The sequence below is a fragment of the Montipora capricornis genome, chromosome 14, assembly GCF_036669925.1.
Source record: "Montipora capricornis isolate CH-2021 chromosome 14, ASM3666992v2, whole genome shotgun sequence".
Lineage (NCBI taxonomy): Eukaryota > Metazoa > Cnidaria > Anthozoa > Scleractinia > Acroporidae > Montipora > Montipora capricornis.
In genome coordinates, this window is record NC_090896.1 from 49,316,353 (window position 1) to 49,341,352 (window position 25,000).

Genomic DNA, 25,000 nt, shown 5'->3' on the forward strand with positions numbered 1-25,000 from the left:
CACATTTTGAAGAGCTGTTTGGAAACCATCTTGTATTAATCACTGACATGCTCACATCTGTGATGTTTAATTTGCAGTAATACTGTTGTCATCATGCAGGATCTCATGCAGGAAAAAATGAGAGATGAATAACAACCCTGGCTTTTTTCATCACAAAACCAATAAAATATTCAACGCTGAAATCCTCATCACAATCTCTGAAAACAATCTGGAATGTTGCTTGCCATGCATGGTTTGACCAGATCAGCACACACACACCAGGAAGAGTTTTAGACTTAAGCACTGGAATAAGAATAGATGACATGTTTAAGAAACAACAGGAAACTGATCAAAGTAAAACAATAATATTATTACCACTTGGTCATTTTCATGCACAGATGTCACTTAAGATACTTGAAAAAAACATGGAAATCTGTGCCCTATTTGTAAAGATCTCTTTGCAAAAAAACTAAACAACTTAACTGACTCCCTTAATAAGAGGTTTTGTCTAACAATGCAGATAAAAACAGTTGCTCACATCTTGAAAGTAATGACAGTCAAAATGACAGCCAGCCAGATATCAACACTTTCCACAAGATTTCTTCAGGTCAGATGACTGGGACAATGAAATCAACAGAAATCTAGAGATCAATTAAATTTAATCATACCACAACCTGGTGTGTCCTGCAAAGCAACACAGAGCTGGAAAAGAAAGAGCATCACCATCTACCATACAAACCATTGCTCTTGCTGTGGAGAACCAGGTCACGGAAAAATCCATAGCTCTCGTATCACATGTCAGAGGTTAAAACTTCTGTTTTGTCAAAACCCTCTGCGGTTTTAGAGGAATTGCCCTTAGGCGAAAAACAGTAAACGAAAAATGTCATCAGTTTAAAATTTACAATTTTTAGGTCTTCAACGGTGTGACCAAAACACGAGCAAACATGGTTTGGCAAAGATAACTTCCATGGAAACGACATAAACAAATAAATATTTCATGCCTAAAATAAGCTTACCTCTTTTGACGTTCTCGTTGGAAACAACTCGGAACTACTGTTTAGTTTTTCTGTCGAGTCCATGTTGAGCGTGAGATCTTGATCATCAAAAGGTCCACTAGAACTTTTCCTTCACCGCCGAATAAACTCAAAAACAAAGAGCTCAAAAGCTCGAATCAAATGAATCAAATGTGTTCGAGGCGGAGCATGCGCACTCATTTTGCCGCGGTGTCGGCTTTGCCTGTTTTCAACCAAAAATCTGAGCAGCCACCTTTTTCAAAAATCAGTCAGAGATATATATATATATATATTAATTATGTAACTATTGTTGCTAACTTTATGTTCATACAACTCATATTTATTGTTATTGGGTTTTGTTATTGTTTAGGAATTGTTTTAGCACGTTCTCTTTCTAGAACTCATCAGTGCCTACCTATACCTAACGGAGTGCTTTACATCGAATTATTAAAACAAATGCGAGTCGGCACAAAGGAGCGAAGTTACGCCAAATATTGCTCAATGAAACTGCTTTCAGTAAGGAGCAGACGTAGCCAATTGAATTTCACAATCCTACAAAATTAACGCCGGTGTGTCAAAGGACCTACTGTAGCTGCAAGAGATTTTTTCCGCAGTTCTTTGCTGACTTTCCAGGGGGACACCACCGTCTATGATATCCTTCAACAGTATTTTCCACCCAGGTGGAAATCTTATTAAGATCTTAGTAAGATTCTTAATAAGATTCTTACTAAGATCTTCTCTTACTTCTTATTTAAGATTCTTACAAGATTCTTACAAGATTCTTATAAATTCTTACAAGATTCTTACAAGATCTTACAAGATCTTACCAAGATCTTACAAGATCTTACCTAGATCTTTCAAAGATCTTACAAAGATCTTACCAAGGTCTTACCAGATCTTACCAGATCTTACCAAGATCTTATAAGATCTTACTAAGATTCTTGTAAGATCTTACAAGATCTTACCAATGTTTTTGTAAGATCTTACAGGATCTTACCAAGATTCTTGTAAGATCTTACAAGACCTTACCAAGATTCTCACAACATCTTAATAATATGAGATCTTACCAAGATCTTACAACATCCTACTCAGATCTTATCAAGATATTTCTCTTATTCTGCTAAAAAACATTACCAAAATAGAAAGAGTAGAAAAAACTTGAGAATAACATTTTATTAAAACAGAAACCCTATTTTTATTACAAGGCAATGAACCATTTATACAACTTTGAAACTGAAAACAAGGGCGTGATGCACCTCTTGGCAACATAATAATGGTATTCCAAATTTTGATTAATGGAAAAAATTACCACTTATTTTACTAAAAAATATGAAGGTAAGATAAAATATTATTTGAAAGAGACTAATTCAAATGCATAATTTCAAAAAGCTGCAACATATTATTGTTACCCTTGTAGAACCAGAAACTATGTGTAATATAGTATGTAAATCCTATGTAACAACCATATGTAAATGGTATGTTATGATACACATATATTTGATATGTAGGGTGTAAATAGGCTACAAATAGCCTCTACATAGCTGTAAAAAACTGGAAATAGGACAAACATAACTGTTTCATAGGATTTACATAGTGTAAATAGAATCTACCGGTACCTACTAACTGAAATTGAGGGTCCATAGCAAAAATTGCATGTACATAGCACTTACATAGAAATACTATAGGATGTAAATAGGCTTTGACTAGCCTCTAAACATTAATGGAATAGTATTGTAATAGGAATTACACATCTCATACCTAATGCTTGCATTTGAACAAGGTCAGAAAAATCAAGAAAAATGGCTTGAACTCACTGAGAAATAGAAGTACTAGTGCACACATGGAAGACAAGAAACAAGGTTATCATATCCTGCTACTGTAAAATAATATTCCAGCAAATCAGAAATGTGCTGGAAACTACAAAAAATCCATTGTAGTCAAGCTGTTAACAGTTATTACCATAGCTCACGGACAAAACAAAATAGATTACAGATTTCAAAGCAGTTACATTTTTTTATTGCATGAACCTAAACATTTAACCCATGCCAAAATCCTTGGATTGGGTTCTTGTTTTAAATTTAAAAACAAAAAAAAAGCTTTTAAACATTTCAGATAAACCACAGAACTATAACAAGTCTGCAAGGAGAGATCCCCAAATACATCAAACCATAACTGGTTGAGGAGGCAGAATTGCCTGCTAAGCATTTTTGTCTGCTGTAAAGGACTTTTCCCAGCTGTCCCATCAAATAATTTTTTTCAGTGTCTCTTTATACTCTTTCATGGCAAATAAAAAAAATACAGTACATATACTTCAATCACTGATCATTACAATTAAAGTGTGTGAAGAGTAGACTCATAAATTTGTGTCTCTACTTACAAACGTCCATAATAGCTTTCTCAGGCATTTTCTGCATTGATTACAATAGTTAAAGTGACAGAAATTAGCATTTTTCGAGAAGGAATCAGTTGTCAATCGTACACATGTAACTTACCGTATGAGAACTTTTTTTCCAAATCATTTGCTTCACCATTTGATCTAACTTCATTATTCTTGTTAAAGGTTTACCAATTTTTACAGGGCCAAATTGAGTCTCCTTGCTTCACAAATTGACTCGAAGGTGTGAAAATGTGAATTCTTCATGCATGTAAATCGTTCCAAGACAATAAGCTATCAAATCGAATGTTATTCGCTTAAAGTTAATGCTTACCTCTTTACTTGAGTTGTTGTAAGCATTTCCTTGCCTGGATCAGCATTTAAAGAGTAAAACTAACAAAAACTAGACCCTCCGTGAGGGTACACTGGGTTGCCTGTGGTACGTGCAGCGTTCACGCAATTTTTTTCAAGTTGAGGGGGGGAGGGGGGGGTGGGGTCACCCAGAAGTCATACCAGAAGTCATACCAGCAGAGGCCCTTTGGCTCACAGGTCCACAGGTCCTCACACGTTCGTACGACAAAACAGATCCTTTTCTGAGGTTAAAAACCTGGCTACCGGCCTATTAATTAATCATTTGTCAGAAAGAAGAAATGCCTGTCCTCTTTAAAAAAATTGACACGCATTGCTTACGTGTGGTAGTGAAGTAACACAGAGATTTATTCCATAATGTCAACTGAGCTGTGTGTTGTCTTCCAGGAGATTCAAGTTGTCCTTGCGTAATATGTAGCTCTAACATTGCACGATATTGTTTTGGTATTGTCTATCATTGTAGCGCCATGGTAGAAGTCTTAGATAAATAGCCCCTTGAGAAGACATGTGGTTACTAGCAAAGTACTGAACCCAGAGAGATTGAAGAAAATAAAAGGGAATCGAGAAACACTGGCTTCTGGGCTGACATGTTGATCATGCAACTTCTTTTCACCACAAGTGTAAGCGTGCAGTGACAGCATCTGACAGCTTTGTAAACAAAAGTTGAAAGCTGAACTTAATCCCTAAGGGGTTCGGTGGGGTTAGTATCTGGATGGGCGACCTAAGAAATATACCACTCAGTAACAGAAGCATATGACCGAAAATTCTATTTTAATGCTATCAAATGCGAACCAAGCAAAATACAGATTTTGTTAGCTTGCTTTATGCAAAAACAAATATTGATACAAAAGTAAATAAATATGGATACACAGTTTTTAAGAAGAGCAGAAGGAAGTTTCAAGACGGTCGCTCGAGAATAACATATTTACAACATGAAAACAACATTAATTTTGAACCAACCATGAATATAGAATATAAACAGTTACGATCAGCGACAAACATTTTGGGAGATTTTTGCTAAGTTCAATTTTGTTATTGTACGTTTTGGCTGCACAAATAAATCGCAAATCGAAAGCGACATCGCCGGAATTCAGCGGGCGCCGTGATTAAGTTACCGCGGCATGTTTACTTGCCAAACAGTGAAGCATCTGTGTGAAGTGATGGCAAGATACTGGGTTTTAGTAAGTTTCTTTTTCTGTTAAGTGTTATAAAGTTTGACAATAATGAGCGAATTCAAAACAAAGATCACAATCGCCCACCATTGTTTCTGCAAAGTCAAAAATTTACTCTCCAAGACGAGGTTATTTATCACCAGGTAATTCCATCATTTTGGAAATAGCAACTACTTTATTATTCACCGGCGTCACAATTTTTTGCTGATTTTGGGGCTCATTTTGTTGAAACTCAAGCACGCTTCCAACAGACCTGTTTATTTTCATGAAACCTTTCCTGCTTACACAGCAATACTAAAAATATCCTCCCGTATCACGTTTCAACCTTAAGCTCGAAAATTCAATGCACAACATGATATTATAATTCACAAAGGCAGAAAATATCACAGAATCCTTTTCCAGCGAAACATTTTATTGAAACAAACAACATAAGATGCACTAAAACGCCATCCGCGTTGCAATGACTTTCCATTGCTGGTTAACGAGAATAACAAACTCACGAGGCAGAATGTATATTTAATATTTAATTAAGTTAGCACAACAGAAAAACGCTAACCTCATTTTGACACGAAAATGCTTTACTATTGCCATAAAAACTATCCAGTTAAGCTCGCATATTATAAAACATGATGAATTCATAAAGGCCACCTTTTCCAGCGAACAATTTTTTGAAACAAACAACATATTTGCTCTTAGAGGCGAAAACCTCTTCCTATTTCATTGCGTGCGTGAAGACAAGAAACTCAATCGTGTCAAATTACCATGTACTTCAGGTTCAAACCCTTTCCTGAAGAACATTTTCCTTGAATAACAAGAAAATGCTTTACTATTGCCATAAAAACTATCCAGCACACATATCATAAAACATGATGAATTCATAAAGGCCACCTTTTCCAGCGAACAATTTTTTGAAACAAACAACATATTTGCTATTAGAGGCAAAAACCCCTTCCTATTTGATCACAGATCCACTTAAGGTGTTCGATTCGTTCTCTGTCTTTGTTGAACCCATAAGTTACCAGAGAATTTTCCATTTGGTTTCAGTGTTCTACATAACAGCACACTTGGTAAATATTATTTTAGAAATGCAGCTCACTTTGATTTCTGCACGAAGGGCGACAGATTTTTGTCGAAGCCCATTACTCGTCGCTTTTGAGATTCCAGGTGTTTGTTTTCACCGCCTGCGTAGTTTATCCAACTGACTTTCCATTATTGAGCTCCATAAGGGTATATTTTGTTTAAGGATCCACCAAAACGCCATTCGCGTTACATGACTTTCGACGCCATTGCAGGCTACAATAGGTTAATGATTCTACTGTGTCCACCAGAGAAATCTATGCAGTTCCTCTACCCTCTCGATCCTAAGAAAATACGCTCAGAAGGCTCTATGCACAAAGACACCACTTACCAGGGGAGTGACAGGCAAGACTTTTACCGACACGGAAAAAAATACTAAAAAAAAGAAAACGGAAATCTACCCATTTTCTGACTGGGCTTGCCATACGGCAACCCAGTAAAAACGAGATGCTTCCGTGAACCATACACTGGGTTACCTGTGGTACGTGTTACAGAAAATCGGAAGGCACTGAATTGTGTGGTATTGAAATACAGCATTCCAGTCTCTGAAGAATAACAAATAAAAGAGTCACAACTTCTTTTCGCCACAAGTGTGCCCTCAGAGCATCTGACAGCTTTGTAATACTAAAGTTCACTGAAGTTAAGGCCTGTTCAGCGGGGTTAGTGTCAGGATGGGAGACCAAAACAATAAACTTCTCAGTAAACAGAAGCATCTGACCGAAAATACTATTAACGCTAACAAATGCGAACTCAGCAAGGTACAGATTTTGTTAGCTTGCTTTATGCAAAACAAATATTGATGCAAAAGCAAATAACTATTGATACACAGTTTTTAGAAAGAGCAGAAGGAAGTTTCCGGGACGGTCGATCGAGAATAAAATATTTACGACATGAAAACAACATTAATTTTGAACCGTGAATATAGAATATAAAAAGTTACGATCAGCGACAAACATTTTGGGAGATTTTTGCTACGTTCAAATAAATCGCAAAATCGAAAGTGACATGGCCGGAATTCAGCGGGCACTGTGATTAAGTTACCGCGGCATGTTTACTTGCCAAACAGTGAAGCATCTGTGTCAAATGATGGCAAGACACCGGGTTTTTGTAAGTTTCTTTTTCTGTCAAGTGTTATAAAGTTTGACAATGAAATGAGCGAAGTCAAAACAAAGATCACAATCGCCCAACTCTTGTTTATGCAAAGTCAAAATTTACTCTCCAAGATGCGTTCGACGTTATTTATCACCAGGTAATTTCATCATTTTGGAAATGGCAGCTACTTTAGTATTCATCTGCGTCACAATTTTTCACTGATTTTGGGGCTCATTTTGTTGAAACTCAAGCACGCTTCCAACAGGCCTGTGAACCCTTGCTGCTTACAGAGCAAGACTAAAAAACTTCTCCCATATCACATTTCAACCTTGCTCGGAAATTCAATACACAACATGATATTATAATTCACAAAGGCAGAAAATACCACAGAATCTTTTTCCAGCGAAAAATTTATTGAAACAAACAACATATTTGCTCTTAGAGGCGAAAACTCGATCGTGTCAAATTACCATGTACTTCAGGTAAATACAGCTCACTTTGATTTCGGCTCGACGGGGGATAGATTGTTGTCGAAGTCCATTACTCGTCGCTTTTAAGATTCCACCGCCTGTATATCCAATTGACTTGCCATTATTGAGCATCATGGGGGTATACTTTTTGTTCAAAGATCCACTAAAACGCCATTCGCGTTACATGACTTTCGACGCCATTGCCGGTTAAGTTAATCGTTCCACTGTGTCCACCAGAGAAATCTACGCATTTCCCACTACCCTCTCGATCCTAAGAAAATACGCGCAGAAGGCTCTATGCACAAAGCCACCACTTAGCAGGGGAGTGAAAGGCATGTATCCTGCATGAACTCTTTCATTACAAGAAGCTGTCCAAGTTTCAGAACATTCTTGATTCTCCATTTAATGTTCAGCCCACCTCAGATAGATAGATAGATAGATAGATAGATAGATTGATTGATAGATAGATAGATAGATAGATAGATAGATAGATAGATAGATAGATAGATAGATAGATAGATAGATAGATAGATAGATAGATAGATATACCTTTATTTAAACACGATAATGTTTAAAGCTATAAGCTTATGGGGTCGTGTGTTTACAAATAAGATAAGATTACCTTAATTTACATACTGTTATACGCCTAAACTAAAAATCCCTAGGGTGTAAGAGAGCTAAAACTAAATGACAATTACGATTGTATATGTAAGATACAATTAAAAGTATACATAATCATGGTCACTAAAATCTGTAGTAGAAATTGATGTAGCATAAAAATTAAAATTTAAGAAACTTGCATTATCACCTTGGTTTCCTACAGGATGACCAAAGATCATGTCATCTTCCATAGCACAATGTATCCAAGAAAGGGAAATTCATGTAGCTATCTCGTGGAGTTCAATTCAAATGACTGTATATGAAAAAGTAGTTTGTTACATTGTACGTGAAAATGTGGCATATGCATTACTTGAAGAATGCAAGAAAACTGGCAGAAATGTCAGCCAAGATCTACCTTTACCTCAAGATCCAGTTTTAAAGGATATTGTGGAGAGAAATTTAATAGGTGAACATTACCTTGAAGTTGAAGAAGATGGTGAACTATTAATCGTCAGTTGTCATCAAATTGTAAATAGATGTCTTTTTGTCAAAACAAGGGAAGCTAGAGGTTTCATAACAGTGCAAGATACTCCATATGATCATGATTAGACTTCAAAACTGATTAAACTGCCCTGGTGTGTAAGTTAAATAACTATAGCAATGTTAATCAATTTCCCTTAGCAGCCCACTGAAGGAATTTAATAAGCTAAGAATACGGGTTGGTACATTTCGCTGACCCCCAGTCAATGGACTACACAAATGGACTACCCTAAAAATGCTATTCGAACGACTACTGTTGATCCATGTGTAAGTAGCATCTCAAATAGTGCTTACTTAAACCTCAACACCCATTTTAAACAGCATTGTTCAACAGTATTGAAGTCTAAGCACCCATTTTAAAAAGGTTAGCTTACATGAAGTAATCGGCCATCACAACAATAATCGAAAGCTAACCTTTTCAAAATTATGGGTGCTTAGACTTAATCACTGTTGAACAATGCTGTTTAAAATGGGTGTTCTGGCTTAAGTAAGCACTATTTGAGATGCTGCTTACACATGGATCAACAGTACTCATTCGAAATAGTATTTTTAGGGTAGTCCATTTGGGTAGTCCATGGACTGGGGGTCAGCAAAATGTACCGACCCCTAAGAATACACTGAATGTCAAATTTGAAAATTGAAGTTCAAATGCACTAGATCTGTATGAAAAAGCTATTTTAACCAAGAGGTTTTTTTTCCTCGCATACTCCGGTTTCCCCCTGTCATTAAAAAACAACAACATTTCAACTGATTTCTTCTGCTTTCAATTTATTTGTAGTCTCCCCAATACGTAGAGCCCTCATGCTCAAATAAATAGCCTTAAGACTCAAATAAAGTGATTGTTATTATTAGTATTACTATTTCCCTATAAGATTATGAAATATCATTGAATGCTAACTTTTTTGACAAGATCTTGTAAGATTGTCTTAACATTGTTTTTAATAGATGTTAGAGGGTTGATACCTTAATAATTTTTCTGAGATCTTGTAATTTTTTTGTATCAATAGAATGCTGCAAACTGACTTTTGATGACAAGATCTTGTAAGATTTCTTTAAGATCTTACAAGATTTTATCAAGATCTTTTAAGATCTTAAAATGCTACACACTGACTAAATTTGACAAGATCTTGTAAGTTTTATTTTAAGAACTTACAAGATATTTATTAAGATCTTTTAAGATCTTGGCAAGTTGGATACTGATTTTTTTTCTGATAAGATCTTGTAAGATCCTCTCAAGATCTTACAAGATTTTTACCAAGGTTTTTTAAGATCTTAAGAGTTAAACAAGATCTTATTAAGATCTTAATCTTAATCTTGTAAGATCTTACAAGATCTTAATGAACTCTAAATTCAACTTTGAAAATATTGTAAATGGTAGTCCCAGTAAAACCATGTAATGAAGCTCTCTGGACATATCGATCCCAAAATAATCTTTTTGATCGAAAGCTTCCAGAAATATCAACTAGTACATGTACTTCACAATGTTTTTCTACCAGGAGTGACAATAACGAGAACATTTGAGACGAATGGCTAAGCCATTCTCTTTTTCTTTCCCATCTCGGTAGAACTTACCCAAGACAAATTACAGGAGCTTACTTCGACTAAAACCCTCTTTGTTTCCTATAATTTGTCAAACCTCGCGTTTCCTTTGCTCAAATCGGCAGTTTCACTTTCAACGGGACAGTTCATTCTATCACTTCCGGGATTTCTTGGAGACTAAATGATGCGGAAAACCGAGTGGGACTGAGAATGAGCGTAACAAAAGTACTGGGTAACAAAGGAGACTTTTGTCTGATTGGTTGATTGTTTTGCTTGTACCCAGGTTTTTTCACGCGCGCGCGCGCGAAATAACAAACAAAATGGCGGCCAAAGATGTCTTGTTCGATTACTTGCTCTGGGGATTTTTTATAGCAGCAGCGACGTGTACAACTTTTTTTCTGTCGGAATAGCGGTCGTTCAGTGGTAGAAGCTGATTCCTTTCAAGTCTTTCACTTTCGCGTGATCGATTTTTTGCCCGTGGCTTCATGCACAATTGATTTCTCCGAGTTAAATGTTGCTGAATGTTGTGATAGATCGATTGAGGTGGTTGTTCGAGGCCTTGCTGTCAAGTCTGCTAAGGTAAGATGAATTCGCTATTACTTTTGTTTTGTTTATAATCTCAAGCCATAAGCTATCGCACCCTATTAAATGTCCTTTAAAAAATTAGTGTATTTTATTTTCCTTCTTGTCCACAGAAACATTATACGAAATGCCAGCGTTGTTTACGTCTTCTTCACCAGTTCCTACTAGTTACAATTAGCAACGTGTGTGGAGGATATACTAAATCGCCATGGATTGAAATCGGAGGGTAGATAATGAGGGTACTGTAGTAACTTGTAGGTAGTTGATGAATGTGCCAGCTATTGTTATTTCCTATTATTCTGAGCCTTTTAAATTCGCTGGTTTTTCAGGAAAAATTATGTATTTTTTGTGCTCATGGCTGGAGAAAAATGTAGTAAGCTTGCACTTCATGTTGATTTAAAAACAATAATTTTTTACCTCTAAATAATTAATTCAATTAGGCATTTCCATTACTTTTTCTATTCACGTGCAAATACTGCTATTTTGTTCCTGCTTTTAGGTTAAACCCCCCCCCCCCCCATTTTCTCATTTTCTGACCATTTTACCCACTTGACACCCTGTAAATAGCAATTTGTTTAAATTGTACATCATGTGGAGGGGAAACCTCTGCAATGCAGCATGTCAAAACACTGTAGGGAAGATAATTTATTGTTTACCTATTGTCATTAATGTGCCAACCAGAGGATTGCTGGCTGTTGAAACGAAAGGTTCTTTTGTTCCTGTGTTTGGCACATCAATGCTTGTTATCAGATATCTTCCCTATGTATAGATGAACTTCTAATTCACAATAGCTCTGACTACCAAGTGTTTATTAACTTCAAATTTAAAGACAACTAAATATCTTATCTTCAATCCTCATCAGAAAGTAAATTTCAACTTACTTCCTTCATTAAACTTAGCTGGTCAATGCCTTGAACCAGTTTTAATCTTAAGATACTTGGGTATGGTATCTATATTGGCCATTACCTTTCCTGGCATGATGATATTCATTATATTTGTAACAAAGTTAGTAAAATTAATGTCATAATTAAGGTTAAGCATTGTCAGTAAACATTGTCTAATCAATGTCTATTATTCGCTTATTCAGCCATATTTACTATATGGCTCTATGTTGCGGGGTAGTGATTATGAAACCCATTGTCACAGCTTATAAAATTCAAAAATAAAGTTATTAGAATCATTAATAATGTTCCCCATCCCACATTACGTTTCCTTAGGTCTATTTAAATGTCACGATATTGCTAAAATGTACGCATTTATTTGTGCATGATCGTCTTTGTGGCGATAAGCCATGTATTTTTTTCAATATTACTGGTTTCGGAGCAACATAATCATTCAACTGAGGATGCAGCTTTGCAGAATTTATTTCTTCATGCTATAGGCAAATTCCAATGTAAGAAAATTCTGCCTATCTATTATTGGAAAATACTTTTAGAATGACTTCCTCTTTATAATCAAAACAGCACATCTAAAATCCTATTTTACAAAAGCAATTTTTGAACACTATTTTGCTCAGTACTGATTTCCTTACTTGCTGGTATGTACTCCAGTATTATAAGCCTAAATATTGCAACTGAATGGGATATCCTGTTCTGTAGATTGAGTACTATTTAAAGTTAAGAATATAATATTATTCTCTCTCTGAGATTGTTGTTAACTTGAATGTATTCACATTATGGATTACATTCACAAATGTTTTACCTGGTTGTGTCAATCTCCTTTTTAGTATAGTGAACTATATACCATTTATTTCTATTGGTGGTATAGTGTAATAATTTTGTTTTTTTCCCTCTCCTGAAGCAGTTTTATACAAATGCAAATAATACTTTGCCTGAGATGAGTAAATTTTGTACCAAGAAAACGAGTAAGTGCATTGTAAATAAATAAATAATAAATAATTTAACTACGAATCAATGTCAATCTCCACATTTTTGTGCAAATTAGTGTTTGATGTATCCACAATGACTGGATAGCATTAAGGGGACGTCCTATAGACCTCTTTCATAATGGCGGCCAAATAAATTAATTTTTTTGTTTTAATGCTAATAAGCCCTACTAACCTCGCTACGACGAGCAAATTTCAAAAGAATATTTCTTTCAAAACGAGGCCAGTAGGTCTAATTAACAAAAATACAAAAGAATGTAAAGTTGGTCGCCATTTATGAAAGTGATCTATGACTGTTCTTCCAACAAACAACTAGCTCGAAGTGACAGATTTCAACAGGACAATAGGCTCACTTTGCTGGTCGCTTGCGCGCGCCTTGCCACTTTTAAATTATAAATTTTCAACTCAAATTATTCTTCTGATTTTTGTGTGTCGGCTGTTAAAGGCGATTCCCGTATCACGAATTATTTTCTAAGATTTGGCCACGAGAACGCATGAGCTGCCGACTTGAGTTTCGTTCTCCGAGTTAGAATTATTTGTGCACGTCCTTTTATCAACTTGAAACTTTCGCAGCTTAGGGCAATATGACAATATACAAATTGAAAAAAGCTTCAAATTTAATGCTTTTTCAGTGGTTTAATTTTCAGACGTTAAAGTTTGCCAAGTCAAAGACACAATGGGGCAGAGTGAGATGATATCATAACAAGATTTGGAGCCATTTTGTAGACAACACCGTATCACACGAAACCTGCTGTGTTGAGCCTTGCCACTTTTAATGACAATTTCTTTACACAAATCTTTTCTTTGGTTGTTGGGCTTACAGCAGCAAGCGGGAATTCCCGTATCACGGCCTATGACAAAAGTCTCGAAAAAGGGAATTAAAATATTTTTTGCCAAGGAAATGTAAATAATCTGGAGCACTCGTAAAATAAAGCCTTGCGTCTTGGCTTAATCTGTTCGCTTCAAGATTCAAAATCAGCCCTATTTCTTCTCCAGAACAATTCCCGACTCTACTTCGACAATGTGGTTCAAAATTTCAAGGTTGGGAAGCTTTATAGCGAATTGAGATGTTCTTCACCAGTGGGCTGCCATTTTTCGACTCCATCTTGTTAGCCGATTTATCGTTGTCCTCGCTTCAAACGCCAGTTTACCCATATTTTTGAATGTAAACTCACATTTCAATTTGAATCCGACTTACTTTATTATCAAACAGCACTCCATTCTGAGTCGAAGTCTCTTAAATAAGGAAAAACAACGCCAAGAAGGCAAAACTATCCTCTGCTCTTTGCAAGTTCTGCAATTCATCGCCACACTTTTGACTCGCCATCTTCGCTTCATTTGTGATCCGTCGCCGTATTTCCCGTTGTATTGAACCAGTATCAGTCATAAAGATAAGGTAATGCCCAAGTCTTTCAAATGACTGATCATCTTTGCATTCATTGTGTGCCGTCCTTTTGGAAACATGCGATGAATATTAACGATGCCAGCACAACATCCGTTATTTCTCATGTTCCCGCGTTTCGAATGAATTTGACTGAAATTCAAGGGATTTTTGGGGTGATGAGGCGCATGCGCAACATTAGTCTCCTTTGTTGTACTGGGTACACCGTAGGCAACCCAAGCTTGCGTCACTACAGTTTAAGCGCTTTATAAGACTTTGTATGGGAAATAAAATACCGTCGATTATGAAGCCTAAAAAATGCTCAATTTAACGTTCATTCAATAAAATGAATCAAAATGACTCACCTCTGGTGTATTCTTGTGCCTTTTGGAGTTTATTTTACAGGTTTGGGAAGTCCGTGTTTTCAATGTTCTAAGACGAAGTCAAGGCTGCACACTAAGATTTCGTCCGTTGTCAGCTGAGAGGCGGTTTGCGACTAGAAAATCCATCCCAGCCAAGATTTTTTCACGCAAAGCTAAAGCTACATCATTTGCGAACCTCCGAGAATGTTTCGTAGTCAAAAATCCCCACGCACTTGGCTGGAAATGAGCATTTTCTCCTTCGATTCCACGATAGCTGATGAATTTAACAGCAACTGATGACCCGTGAAGTCACGGAGCTTGGGTCCGAGGTCAACTTAACTCCACCCGATGAGGTACAGTCATTTCATTTACGACACTTACCCCATCCCCACAGCGGCTTCTCGTAACCATGGAGCTGTTCGTGTCTGTGTTATCTGCCTCAGCCTTCGGCTTCGGCAGACAACACAGACCTCGGTTTTGATAATTCAGGATATCATGCTCAACCTCATCCAATAATTGTTTATTATTATTCTTTGAAGTTACCTGAAATCCAAAAATTAGTTCCAATTGCGCCCAAACAGGAAAAGAATCTAAACCTCCGACTCCAAAAGCGCAACGGGGAAAAAGGTCGAAAGGCCCGGTCGAAAGGGAGTCTGATAAAGACCTATAATATACAGTAATATGAATCACTCCCTGGGATTCTGTCACGTCATTATAATGTGACCATTGTTTCAAATTGATACCCGATTTGTCACAATGAGATGGGTTGTTCCTGCGAGTGAAACACGCGTGAACATGTCTGTTGCGCGTCCTCGCGACATGAGATTTTCACGCAACAGTTGCTAAAGGAAAAGAAGAGACCCTGGAACCATCACAACAGACTGGATTCCAGCAACCTGGATTCTGGATTACAATGGTTGGATTCCGGATTCCATTAGCTGGATTTCGGATTCCAAAGCCGTGGATTCCGGATTCCACAGACCAAAATTACCTGGATTTTGGATTCCGGATTACCTTACATGGGGCGAGACGACGTCACTTTAATGATTATCTGAATTAAACAGTTTTAAGTGGGGATGTTCATATGCTCTGCCCAGAGACCGACGATTATGAACAACAGCTTTTCATTATTGTCGACAATGAGGTTCTTTTGGAAGTAAATTCATACAAACACAGTCTTTCTGCTCTGTTTGGGGTACATTTACATGGTTAACCTAAAGTATCCAAGAAAGCCAACTTGTCTACACTGAGTTTCTTGAGAGGGTGTATTTAGCATTCGTCAAAAAAAAACTGCACTGTATACAAAAGATGCCTCTACACTTTTAGCTTAAAGTTAATAATTTCTTATTATATGTATTAACAGTTGCACACCACAGGGGCTTTAACTAACCTACATCATCTTAACGTAAACACTACAGAACATGACCATGTCAGGCAATTAACTCATCCCATGTCAAACGATGTTGTTATGTAGTAATTTGTACTATTACTAATGTGGTAAATTATATTAACGATAAAATGATATATGAAATGGATCATATATGAACTGCGGATATGAAATCAAGTGAAGCTATGATCTTCGCAGTTATGAACGCAATTTTTGCAGTTGCGTAAAGAAAACTTATTGCTCTTTAAATAAAACATCCTAGCTTAGACATAAAACGTGCTGCAAAATATAAAACTTGTCACGCCGTATATAAAACATGCCAGTTTGAAAATAGTAAACTTGTCACGCCATATATAAAACTTGTTTGAAAATATAAAACTTGTCACGCCATGTGTAAAACTTGTTGCAATAAAACATGTCACGCCATAAATAAAATATAACTTGTCACGCAATACACCTATTGGAATCCAGTACCGCGCCAAAGGGCGAAAACGAGGCGATGAACTTGAGGCGTGAAACGCTTCGACAAGTAACTCATAAATGCTGTAGCGCACAGACCTGAGAATTGGTGAGATGATTTATGAATTTATCTCCTACAACACTGAAAGTTTTTGGCATATTTCATGTAACGGTTTCTATTTTATTTTTTTGTTGCGTGACAGTGAAAACGATCTATAGTTAAACCCGACAACTTCATCTCTCTTTTAATTAGTACTCCAGAGGTGGTTTGACGCGGTCTGAAAAGAGCTTGAAGTGTGGTGGATTGCAGAGGATATCTCAGGGGTTATTCAGGGCAGCTGGTCTCCCCGGATACAGTTCTTCTTGTATGGCATCTCCGCAGCTGGTACCAGTGTTCACAAATATCATCAATGTCATCGAAGATATATGCAGTATGCCGGGGGATTTTACCAATATCAGCTAGGAAACGGTCATTTTCGAAGCCCTTCATACTGCGATGTTCAATGAGCTTAGGTTGAGGTCTAGTGGTATTCTGCTTCCGTATAGCAGAGATCAGATCCTGATCACCGAGGCCCAGCTTCATTGTTCTACTTGTAGCAAATCGTTCCGGGTGGCTGGCAATGGAGAGATTAACCATTGTATTTGCAGCAAACGGCAAACGTCCAACTAAGTTTGCGTTTTGCCAAAAATGGAAGAAACTCGTTTGACATGAGCTCATTTCTTGCGTGTTAGCAGCAGGTATCAAGTAACTTTTCAAAAGAGAGAAACGAGTTAGAATAACATAATTTTCATGCTTTTATGACAAAAAAATGGAAGAAACTCGTTTGACATGAGCTCATTTCTTGCGTGTTAGCAGCAGGTATCAAGTAACTTTTCAAAAGAGAGAGACGAGTTAGAATAACATAATTTTCATGCTTTTATGACAAGCAGCCTACCTCGTCGTTTCGCGTTTGCCGTTTCACGTAAACGCGATGCCTAATCTCTCCAAACAGTAACGCAAGAGCTGTTGAAATGATGACTTCGCGTAAGGCTGCCGACGGTGATTGCCTCACTTTGCTGTAATAATCTTTTGATCACCTCTTTGCCTTTCCACTCTGTTTTGGTCTCTAAGACCATGAGCAAAGACTTGATAGTCTCTCAACAAGGTCTCTGTGAAGTATTTTGATACAAGCGGCACTTCAAGTTACAAGATGATGGAATTCAGGAGCTCGAAACTTTGGACTGGACTATGGAACGCGAAATTACGGAATTTTAGATTTTTAAGCATCGAGAGAAATGGAGTACAGATGTTGTCTTCTTGTCTTCGCCACGGAAGAATTAAACTGTTTCCAAGGAACAAGTCTTTTTGTCTCCACCACGGCAGATTTAAAGAGTTTGCAAGGACCTAAACCAGGATTACGGAACCGGAATGATAAGTTGTTGAACTGTGATTTGTAATAAGTTTTTCTGATGATTTAGAACTGATCTCGTAATTTTCGGATGAACGGAATTAAGGAAGCTAGTAAAACTGTGGGATTTGAATAGTCTCTTTCAGAAAAAATAAAGAAATAAAAAATCACGTATCCTGATAACTCTTAAAGGGCTTCGTTGTTTGCATTTGCAAATTTAATAACCATAATAAGAGTTTTTACAACAAGCAACTTCAAGTTGAATTACAGATTTATATTTCTGGTAATCTCTCACCGTTTTCCAAAGTTCACCTGTAGTTGAAGTTCACTGTAACTGGACAATTTGTGATAAATGTTTGTGCATCCCACGAATACGCCCCTATATGCGTCTTGTTTCATAATGTTCATTTTGTGATTTAAAAATTTTGACAGGCAGTTGACTCAAAGCATCCAAACTAAGTGTCAACTGCTTGGTCTAGTAAGCCCAACAACAGTCAGCATGCAGAGTTGGGTCCACTGGGTCTTCTACGTACGTCTCTAATTTAATTAGAATATTTCACTTGCAAAATCGTGCTCAAAAAACGATAACAAACTCAGGATACCAGGCACGTTTTCCACTTTATTTGGGAAATTGGGTATTCTCAACATTTTTCAAATCAATGCATTTCAAACTGGTTAGTGCAAGTTTTATTACCGCATTCAGTAGTTGCCTCGGATGTTTTTGAACTTATTTGATCTTTCAATAATATCAGTGACAAACTACTTTTTTGTAGGTAATCATATGAGCAGGGATGGTGCAGTGTTGGTAGTGAGAGCACTAGCGTCCCACCAATGTGGCCCGGGTTTTCCCTTCTCCTCAAAAACCAATATGATTTGATATGTATTAATTTGATTTGATTTCATTTGTGCACGACCCCACAAGCTACTCAGCCTTAAACATCATCGTGTGAAAATAATAATTATTATTATGATTTCGAGTGTAATTTGGAATAAATAAGCATGAGTAATTTTTCTTCTAGTGGGCGAGTGCAATTTGTAGTCTTGAAAAATCTACTCGTTCTTATTTATTCCAAATTGCAAGGTTTAAAATATACATTCGCTCCTTTTTTTGTCGGGACAACTGTAGTCACATGTAATTCTTCATGTCGGTGGGCAGCACCATGACTTTTTTGGTGATTCTGTAGCACATAAATGCTCCTTGTGGCCAATTCTCTCAATAATCCACGTGACAGCAAATAGCTCTTACTAACGAGTGATGAACAGCGTTTTTCCAGTGCAATAGACCGATTGCATAAATGGCGGCCAAAAATGTATTCTTTTGTTTATGTGCTAATTAGACTCACTAGCCTCGCTCTCGAGCGACATTTCTATTGTATTTTGTCCATGCAAACGAGGCTAGTGAGTCTAATTAGCACATAAACAAAAGAATACGTTTTTGGCGGCCATTTATGCAATCGGTCTATAGCCCTTTTCACGGTTAGTTTTTCTCATTTGCATTAGAATGTAATCTAACGTGGATGCGAGCCAATTTCGGGTTAAAACTACAAAATAGCCCGAAATTGCCTCACATACATGCTAGATTATACTGTAATGCAAATCAGAAAAACTAACCGTGAAAAGGACTATTTGATTGGAAAAAAACAAGGAGGCGTAATATTCAGTGTCCATTCACTCATTAAGGATTTTAAACAATACGAGGAGAATCATAACGAATACGTCACCTACAAATGGAACGCACTTATTCTTAGTAATAATTTCGTAATTATTCCATCGGTATGGAAAGTGCATACCACTGAACTTGTCAGGAATAAAACTGGTATAGACAATGAAGATGTTACAGACAAAAGAGAAAATTTACGATCGGGTGCTCATTTCCTTCACTTTATAACCTCAAATTTGATCGCTTCACACAGTTTCGTACGACAAGAACAGTAAAGAAATGTACCGAAGTGTAATAAGCTATGGCTTTGTAGCCCACTCATTCTTGCCCACTTCGTCACCACTTTTCTCTTCTTTATTGCAGCCGGCTCACCGGGCCGCGCATAAGCCAAGGTCAGTTCGCAAAATGTTTGCAATGCGCAGCTGTTTGATCCAGTGTATGACAGCTAAAATTAGTAACAGAGTTTGACACATTTTACTGATTATCATATCACCATTATAATTTTGATCCCAATATTGTCAATTTGCTGTTACCATGACGAAGTTGCAGTTCCCATTGCAACCGGGTTGACAATTGGACATAGTTCGATGCCCCTCTGGTTTGAAGAAATTTGAATGTACCTTAGAAAGATTTGGCGGACACTGTGATACTACGGTAAAGGAGCAAGAATATGTTCTTGGTGCTTGAAGGGATAATGTCTACCCAAAAGCTTCCTTGTGTTACTGTGCACAGCCAGTCGATCTAGTTACTCGTAACACCTTGGGGGACATTCAAGGGGTTACAGAATCTATCGAGAAACTTTGGAGTAGCCACAACGCAAAAGTTGCTCAATAGCCTTTCCAGACGCTCAGTCATTAACGACTGAGATCCCCGGGGGGGGGGGGGGGGGATGAAACAGACGGGAATGCTCGTCGGAAATTTTGAATTTAACCCCTAAAGGAGACCAATCTAGGCGTGGCTTAAGCAAATTTTGACCCCTAAAAGAGACCGTTTAAAAACACAAAAATACGACACGCAATGAGTTTTAATGATAAAAAGGCATAATCATCGAATGCTTTTATCTAAAAAGAAAATTTAAAAGGAAATTTGACTTCTGTTTCTCTTCGCGTAATTCTGTGTTACTTAGCGGAACCCTAAACGAGACCTTGGTGGCATAAAATATTGGCGCTTTGCCCGGAACACCCTAAGCGAGACCAAAATCCAAAATTTACACCCCTAAGCGAGACGACGAGCATCCCCGTCTGTTTCATATGGGAGTCCCACCCCCGGGCTGAGATCATGAGTATCTATCGGACAGACCAAACGTCAGTTTAGCGCATGTTTGAAGGAGCATCCAGAGGCAGTTTTTCTTTGCAAGAAGGAAAACTCTGCGTTGAAGGAGCAAACTTGCCAACATAACCACACAATTGCGTGGGGGTAATTCTAGAAATATTACCATCAACCAGCGGAACCATCAACACGGTTGTTTGGAAGCTTGGCACATCATTGCCACATACGCTCCTTTCAACAGTGATGATGGCGGCATTTTGTCTTAAATCTATTTGCACCTTGTCAAAAGAAAAGGACGTAAATTACCTTTCCTTTCTTAAGCACGCTAGTAGCATACAAAAGGACTCTTGCGGTAACTTTGTATCACCCGTGAGGAAGACACTAGACGGAAGTGTCGACATGTTGAGTCTTTGAGTTGTAATTTTCTGAGCTACACACAAATTTCAGTCCTCAAACCAGTAGTTTCAAACTATGTCTGCTATTACCATATGGGAGCCAACATTAATTTTGAAGCTTCTAAAATGTAATAAGGTACTCAGGGTAACACTGAGAGTCGTAAAATACAACAAAGATGGATGGGTTCCCTGTGCTGTCGACAACTGAATCATACAGAATCTCTGGTCTGGAAGGATTTTTCGGTGGAGGAACAATCATGGCTGAGTTGCCTGCACAATATTGCCCAACCAGGACCCGGGCGAGGTACATGTAGCGACACCCAGCTACACCCTTTGCGTATCTAACGGAGTAAGAGGCATCTCGGGCAAAGTACACCCCGCGTCCATACGCAACTCCTGAAACAAAAAATCAATAAATTATCACTGGTTTTGACGGTAAGAAAGAAAAGGATTGACGACTGAAATTTAGAAAAACTGCTGACTACTAAAAACCCTGACATGATATATGTAGACGGCAAAAGTAGGACAAATTGATTTAAAAGAGGGGCAGTACAGTTAACTCTTTCCAAGTGGATAACATTGCTTCACATTCATGACGTTATTGACGCTTGATCCCGGCTCAATTTACTTTCCATATTTCTCCAAAATGCGGACATTCTGGAGCTAGTTCCGAGAGTGTCTGATTTAGGGAGAATGGACTGTATTCTTCGAAGACTGAAGCCAAGAGCCGCTCAGTTTCATCATACATCCTTATATGTGAGCTGCGGTCTAAAGCTGGGATTTGGGTCTACATTAAAACTCCTCACAACATATCACCTCCCCTCAACAACTTCAGAAGTAAGCACCTACCATGCGCCCCACAAAAACTCCTGTTGAAGCCCTGCGTGTTTATAGCAACCACATTTTTAGCATCGGTGCCATGAAATAGCTGTCGTTCATTATTTCCTCCATTGTCGTGGTCCATTTTTTGTTTCCGCACCACATAAGACTGATAAAGATGGGGGTTTTGAACTCGCTCGATTTTCTGAATATTGACTCCTCTGGAAGTTAACTGAAATTTGTTCGCTACAGTTTGGTACTCAGAGGACCCTGGGGCGAGTCGTACCAAGTGCACAGTCATACCAGGGGAAGGTACTGGATCCCAGTGATTTGGAAGAGAATTTCCTGAAACGTACGCATAAAAAGAATTATTTTTAGCCCGAAGAGAAATCGGCTTCCACGAGGTAAATGTGAAGAATGTTAGACCGTTCAAATACGGAGTAGTGAATACAGCTGATGTAAACCAAAAAAATAAAACATTGTTCAGAATAAACTTAAAAAAACAATTGTTCGTAGAACAAAGAACACCAAGGAAGAGCCTGGTATTACCTAACGTTGGAGTCGTTCGATACTCTTTCTCCTAAAACATATCAGCTGCCAAACCTTTTTAATAATATTTATTTCAGTCCACACGACATTTTCCTGTTAATGTATCAAATTCAGGAGCCCTAGTTAAGAAATTTAGGCAAATTGCTCATTCCTCGTCGCTCGCGACTGCCTGGAACAAGAAATCCTTTTTCGTTTGCATAAATTTACAGTTTACACTTCCCCGCGTTCGCATAAATTCAAAATTCCTTAAAGTGCATAAATTTGCAATTTACACTTCCCCACGATCGCTGGGCAAGATTACGGGTGCAAACGAAAATTGGGAATTCACTTCTTTCCCCATCCCATAATGCAACACGTTTTGGGGGGTTCTTTACATAAATACAATTAGCAACTGTGCATAGCGTTGAACGCGCGAGCTGATTGGCTACTCAAACTCCGGAAATCCTTTGCTATTCACCTCCGAGCAATTCGCGCGGAATTTCCGCCCGAAAATGTTGTAATTTTTGCACGAATAAGTCATCTTTTTTTTGCTATATTATATCACTGTTTTAGTATATACTAAAACAACTATTCACCTCAGTGTCGGTGGCTAGCCACCTCCACTTCGGTGAATAGTTTTAGTATACACTAGTAAAAGTTTTTTACTCTTGGGACTGTATCATGCTTCGGTAAACTGAATATCCGTTGTTTTAATGCAAATAACCCCCCAAAATGAACAAATACATGATACAATGGAAAGGTACAATGCGGCCGTGAGAAGGATAGACTACAAGTTGCTTGGCAACGAGCAAAAGGACAATTAAAAAATCAGAATCCTAGGAAGGATTCGAACCTTTGACCTCTGTAACACAGCTCAGATACTCTTCCCGTTGAGCTACTACAACTCACTGGAGAGCTGGGTCGCTTATCTGGATCCTGAATGGACAATGTGTCCCAGTGGTCTAAGAGGCTCTACAAAGTTTATACGGTCGGTGTTACGGAGGTTGGAATTCTTCCCAGGACTCTGACTTGTATCACTTGTATCATATATCCTTCCATCGTATCATGAACATTTTCTCTTATTAAGTCGGGCTCAAGCCAGTTTCAAAGCTTTTTCACGCTCTCTGCACTACAACGCTGTGTCACGTATTGGCAATTTTATGGTACCATAAGAAACACCAATTATTGCTGAACAACATGCACTCATTATTGTGACGTAATAAGTCACCGTGGCAACAGGAAAGTCCTGTAATAACACCCTTTATTTTGTCAAAAACAAACCAGGTGACTCCCATTTTTTATTGCTGGAAAGTGGTCAGAAGGCCTAGATGAAACTTTCTGCACAGCGGATTCAGAGCCACCTTAAATCTGTGATTTTTTTTAAGCTGGCTCTGATTCTGCAGTACACAGTTTTAATAAACTTTGCAGAAAGTTTCATCTTAACCTTCTGATCACTTTCATGCAATAAGAAATGGGGTCACCGCGTTTGTTTATGAGATATGTCCAACTGAAGCCAAAATATAGGATGTTTTTGTACGGCTTTCCCGTTGCCGCAGTAACGTATTACGTCACAATAGCGACCGCATCTTGTTCAGCAATAATCGATGTTTCATATGGCACCATAACATTGCTGTTACGTGATACAGTGTGTAGTGCTAATATCTATAAACAGAGTGTCTCTTCAAAGTGTTGAAAATGGTTAGAGCCAGCTTAACACAATGTTAACACTGAGCTATCAAACTTATTTGTTCACCAACCTTCGTCAGATCCTTTCACTTTTCTGTGAACTATTATCGTCTCCCTGTTTTGCCGCCCTTGACCAGTTTTTGCTTTCAAATTGATGTCAAACTCATCTGCTCTCAAAGACACGCTAACAAACGCTTCGCTTTTGACGTGCGCCATCTCTAACTTCGCGTTGGTTTTCAAATCAAACACCATTTTGGCCCCTTGTATTTCATAACTCCATTCAATGTTCTTTGAAACCAGTAGCGCTTGTTGCTCTTCCTTGATTTCCTTATTTCTTTCGTTAATTTCGTGCCAGATCTCCCCAACCATACCTGTCACTTCAGTTGGTTCACCACGGACCACGATGCGGTCAATGTCAGCCTCGATGTCAAGTCTTACGTCACGGTCATTGGCTTTCTTTCTCAAGGAGTCAACCTGCTTGCGAGAAAGTTGGTTAACAGCCTCATTGTCGACCTTCTGAGTCGTGCAAACTTCAGAGAAACCACCCTTCAAAGGATTTACCGCTTTTTGCACGCTTGTCGGGTCCTTCCCTGCAACGCAGATTTTTAAAGATGGGTCGTTTGTCACACTCAACGTTCTATCATATTCTCTGGGTTGCCTTGTATGCTCTGACGACAAATTACTTTCAAGTTTATGATCAGCTATCCCGGCTGCATGCCTCTGTTGAGCTTGCAAAAATTCCTGCATCATTGGAGCTTGAAATACGGCAATGCGCACTTTTCTGACGTTTTGACAACTCAGACTGAAGTTGTTCAGAGCCTGAAAGGTGACTTGGGCCGAGTCCGCCGCAGCCAGACCATAACCGCCAGTGCCAACGCAGGGAATTGAAAGGGAGCGAAGTCTGTGATTATCCGCCAAGCGAAGACCAGCCTCTAAACATGTCTGAAGATGTTGTTTATCTGACGAACCTATAA

General features: G+C 38.1%; 2 protein-coding genes and 1 long non-coding RNA gene across 7 annotated transcripts in view; 1 reads left to right on the plus strand and 2 right to left on the minus strand.

Annotated features, from left to right (window-relative positions):
- Window positions 1–10,397, minus strand: part of LOC138031253 (uncharacterized) — a 40,952-nt gene extending 30,555 nt beyond the window's left edge. Inside the window, exon 1 of the mRNA XM_068878942.1 lies at window positions 10,259–10,397. The gene's annotated coding sequence lies outside the window, so the exon portion shown is untranslated. The remainder of the gene's footprint in view (window positions 1–10,258) is intronic.
- Window positions 10,398–10,472: 75 nt separating this feature from the next.
- On the plus strand, window positions 10,473–11,222 carry LOC138031270 (uncharacterized). The gene is made up of 2 exons (XR_011128224.1): window positions 10,473–10,804; window positions 10,921–11,222. It is a non-coding gene; the product is annotated as an uncharacterized lncRNA (long non-coding RNA).
- A 6,700-nt stretch (window positions 11,223–17,922) lies between these two features.
- LOC138031254 (protein mono-ADP-ribosyltransferase PARP14-like) overlaps window positions 17,923–25,000 on the minus strand; it is a 96,093-nt gene continuing 89,015 nt past the window's right edge. For all 5 annotated transcript variants that reach the window (XM_068878945.1, XM_068878946.1, XM_068878949.1 and 2 more), the window contains 3 exons: window positions 24,098–24,994; window positions 21,843–22,157; window positions 17,923–21,389 (listed from right to left, as the gene is read on the minus strand). In XM_068878945.1, the coding sequence (XP_068735046.1) occupies window positions 21,115–21,389; window positions 21,843–22,157; window positions 24,098–24,994 (1,487 nt within the window). In that variant the 3' untranslated portion in view covers window positions 17,923–21,114. The remainder of the gene's footprint in view (window positions 21,390–21,842; window positions 22,158–24,097; window positions 24,995–25,000) is intronic.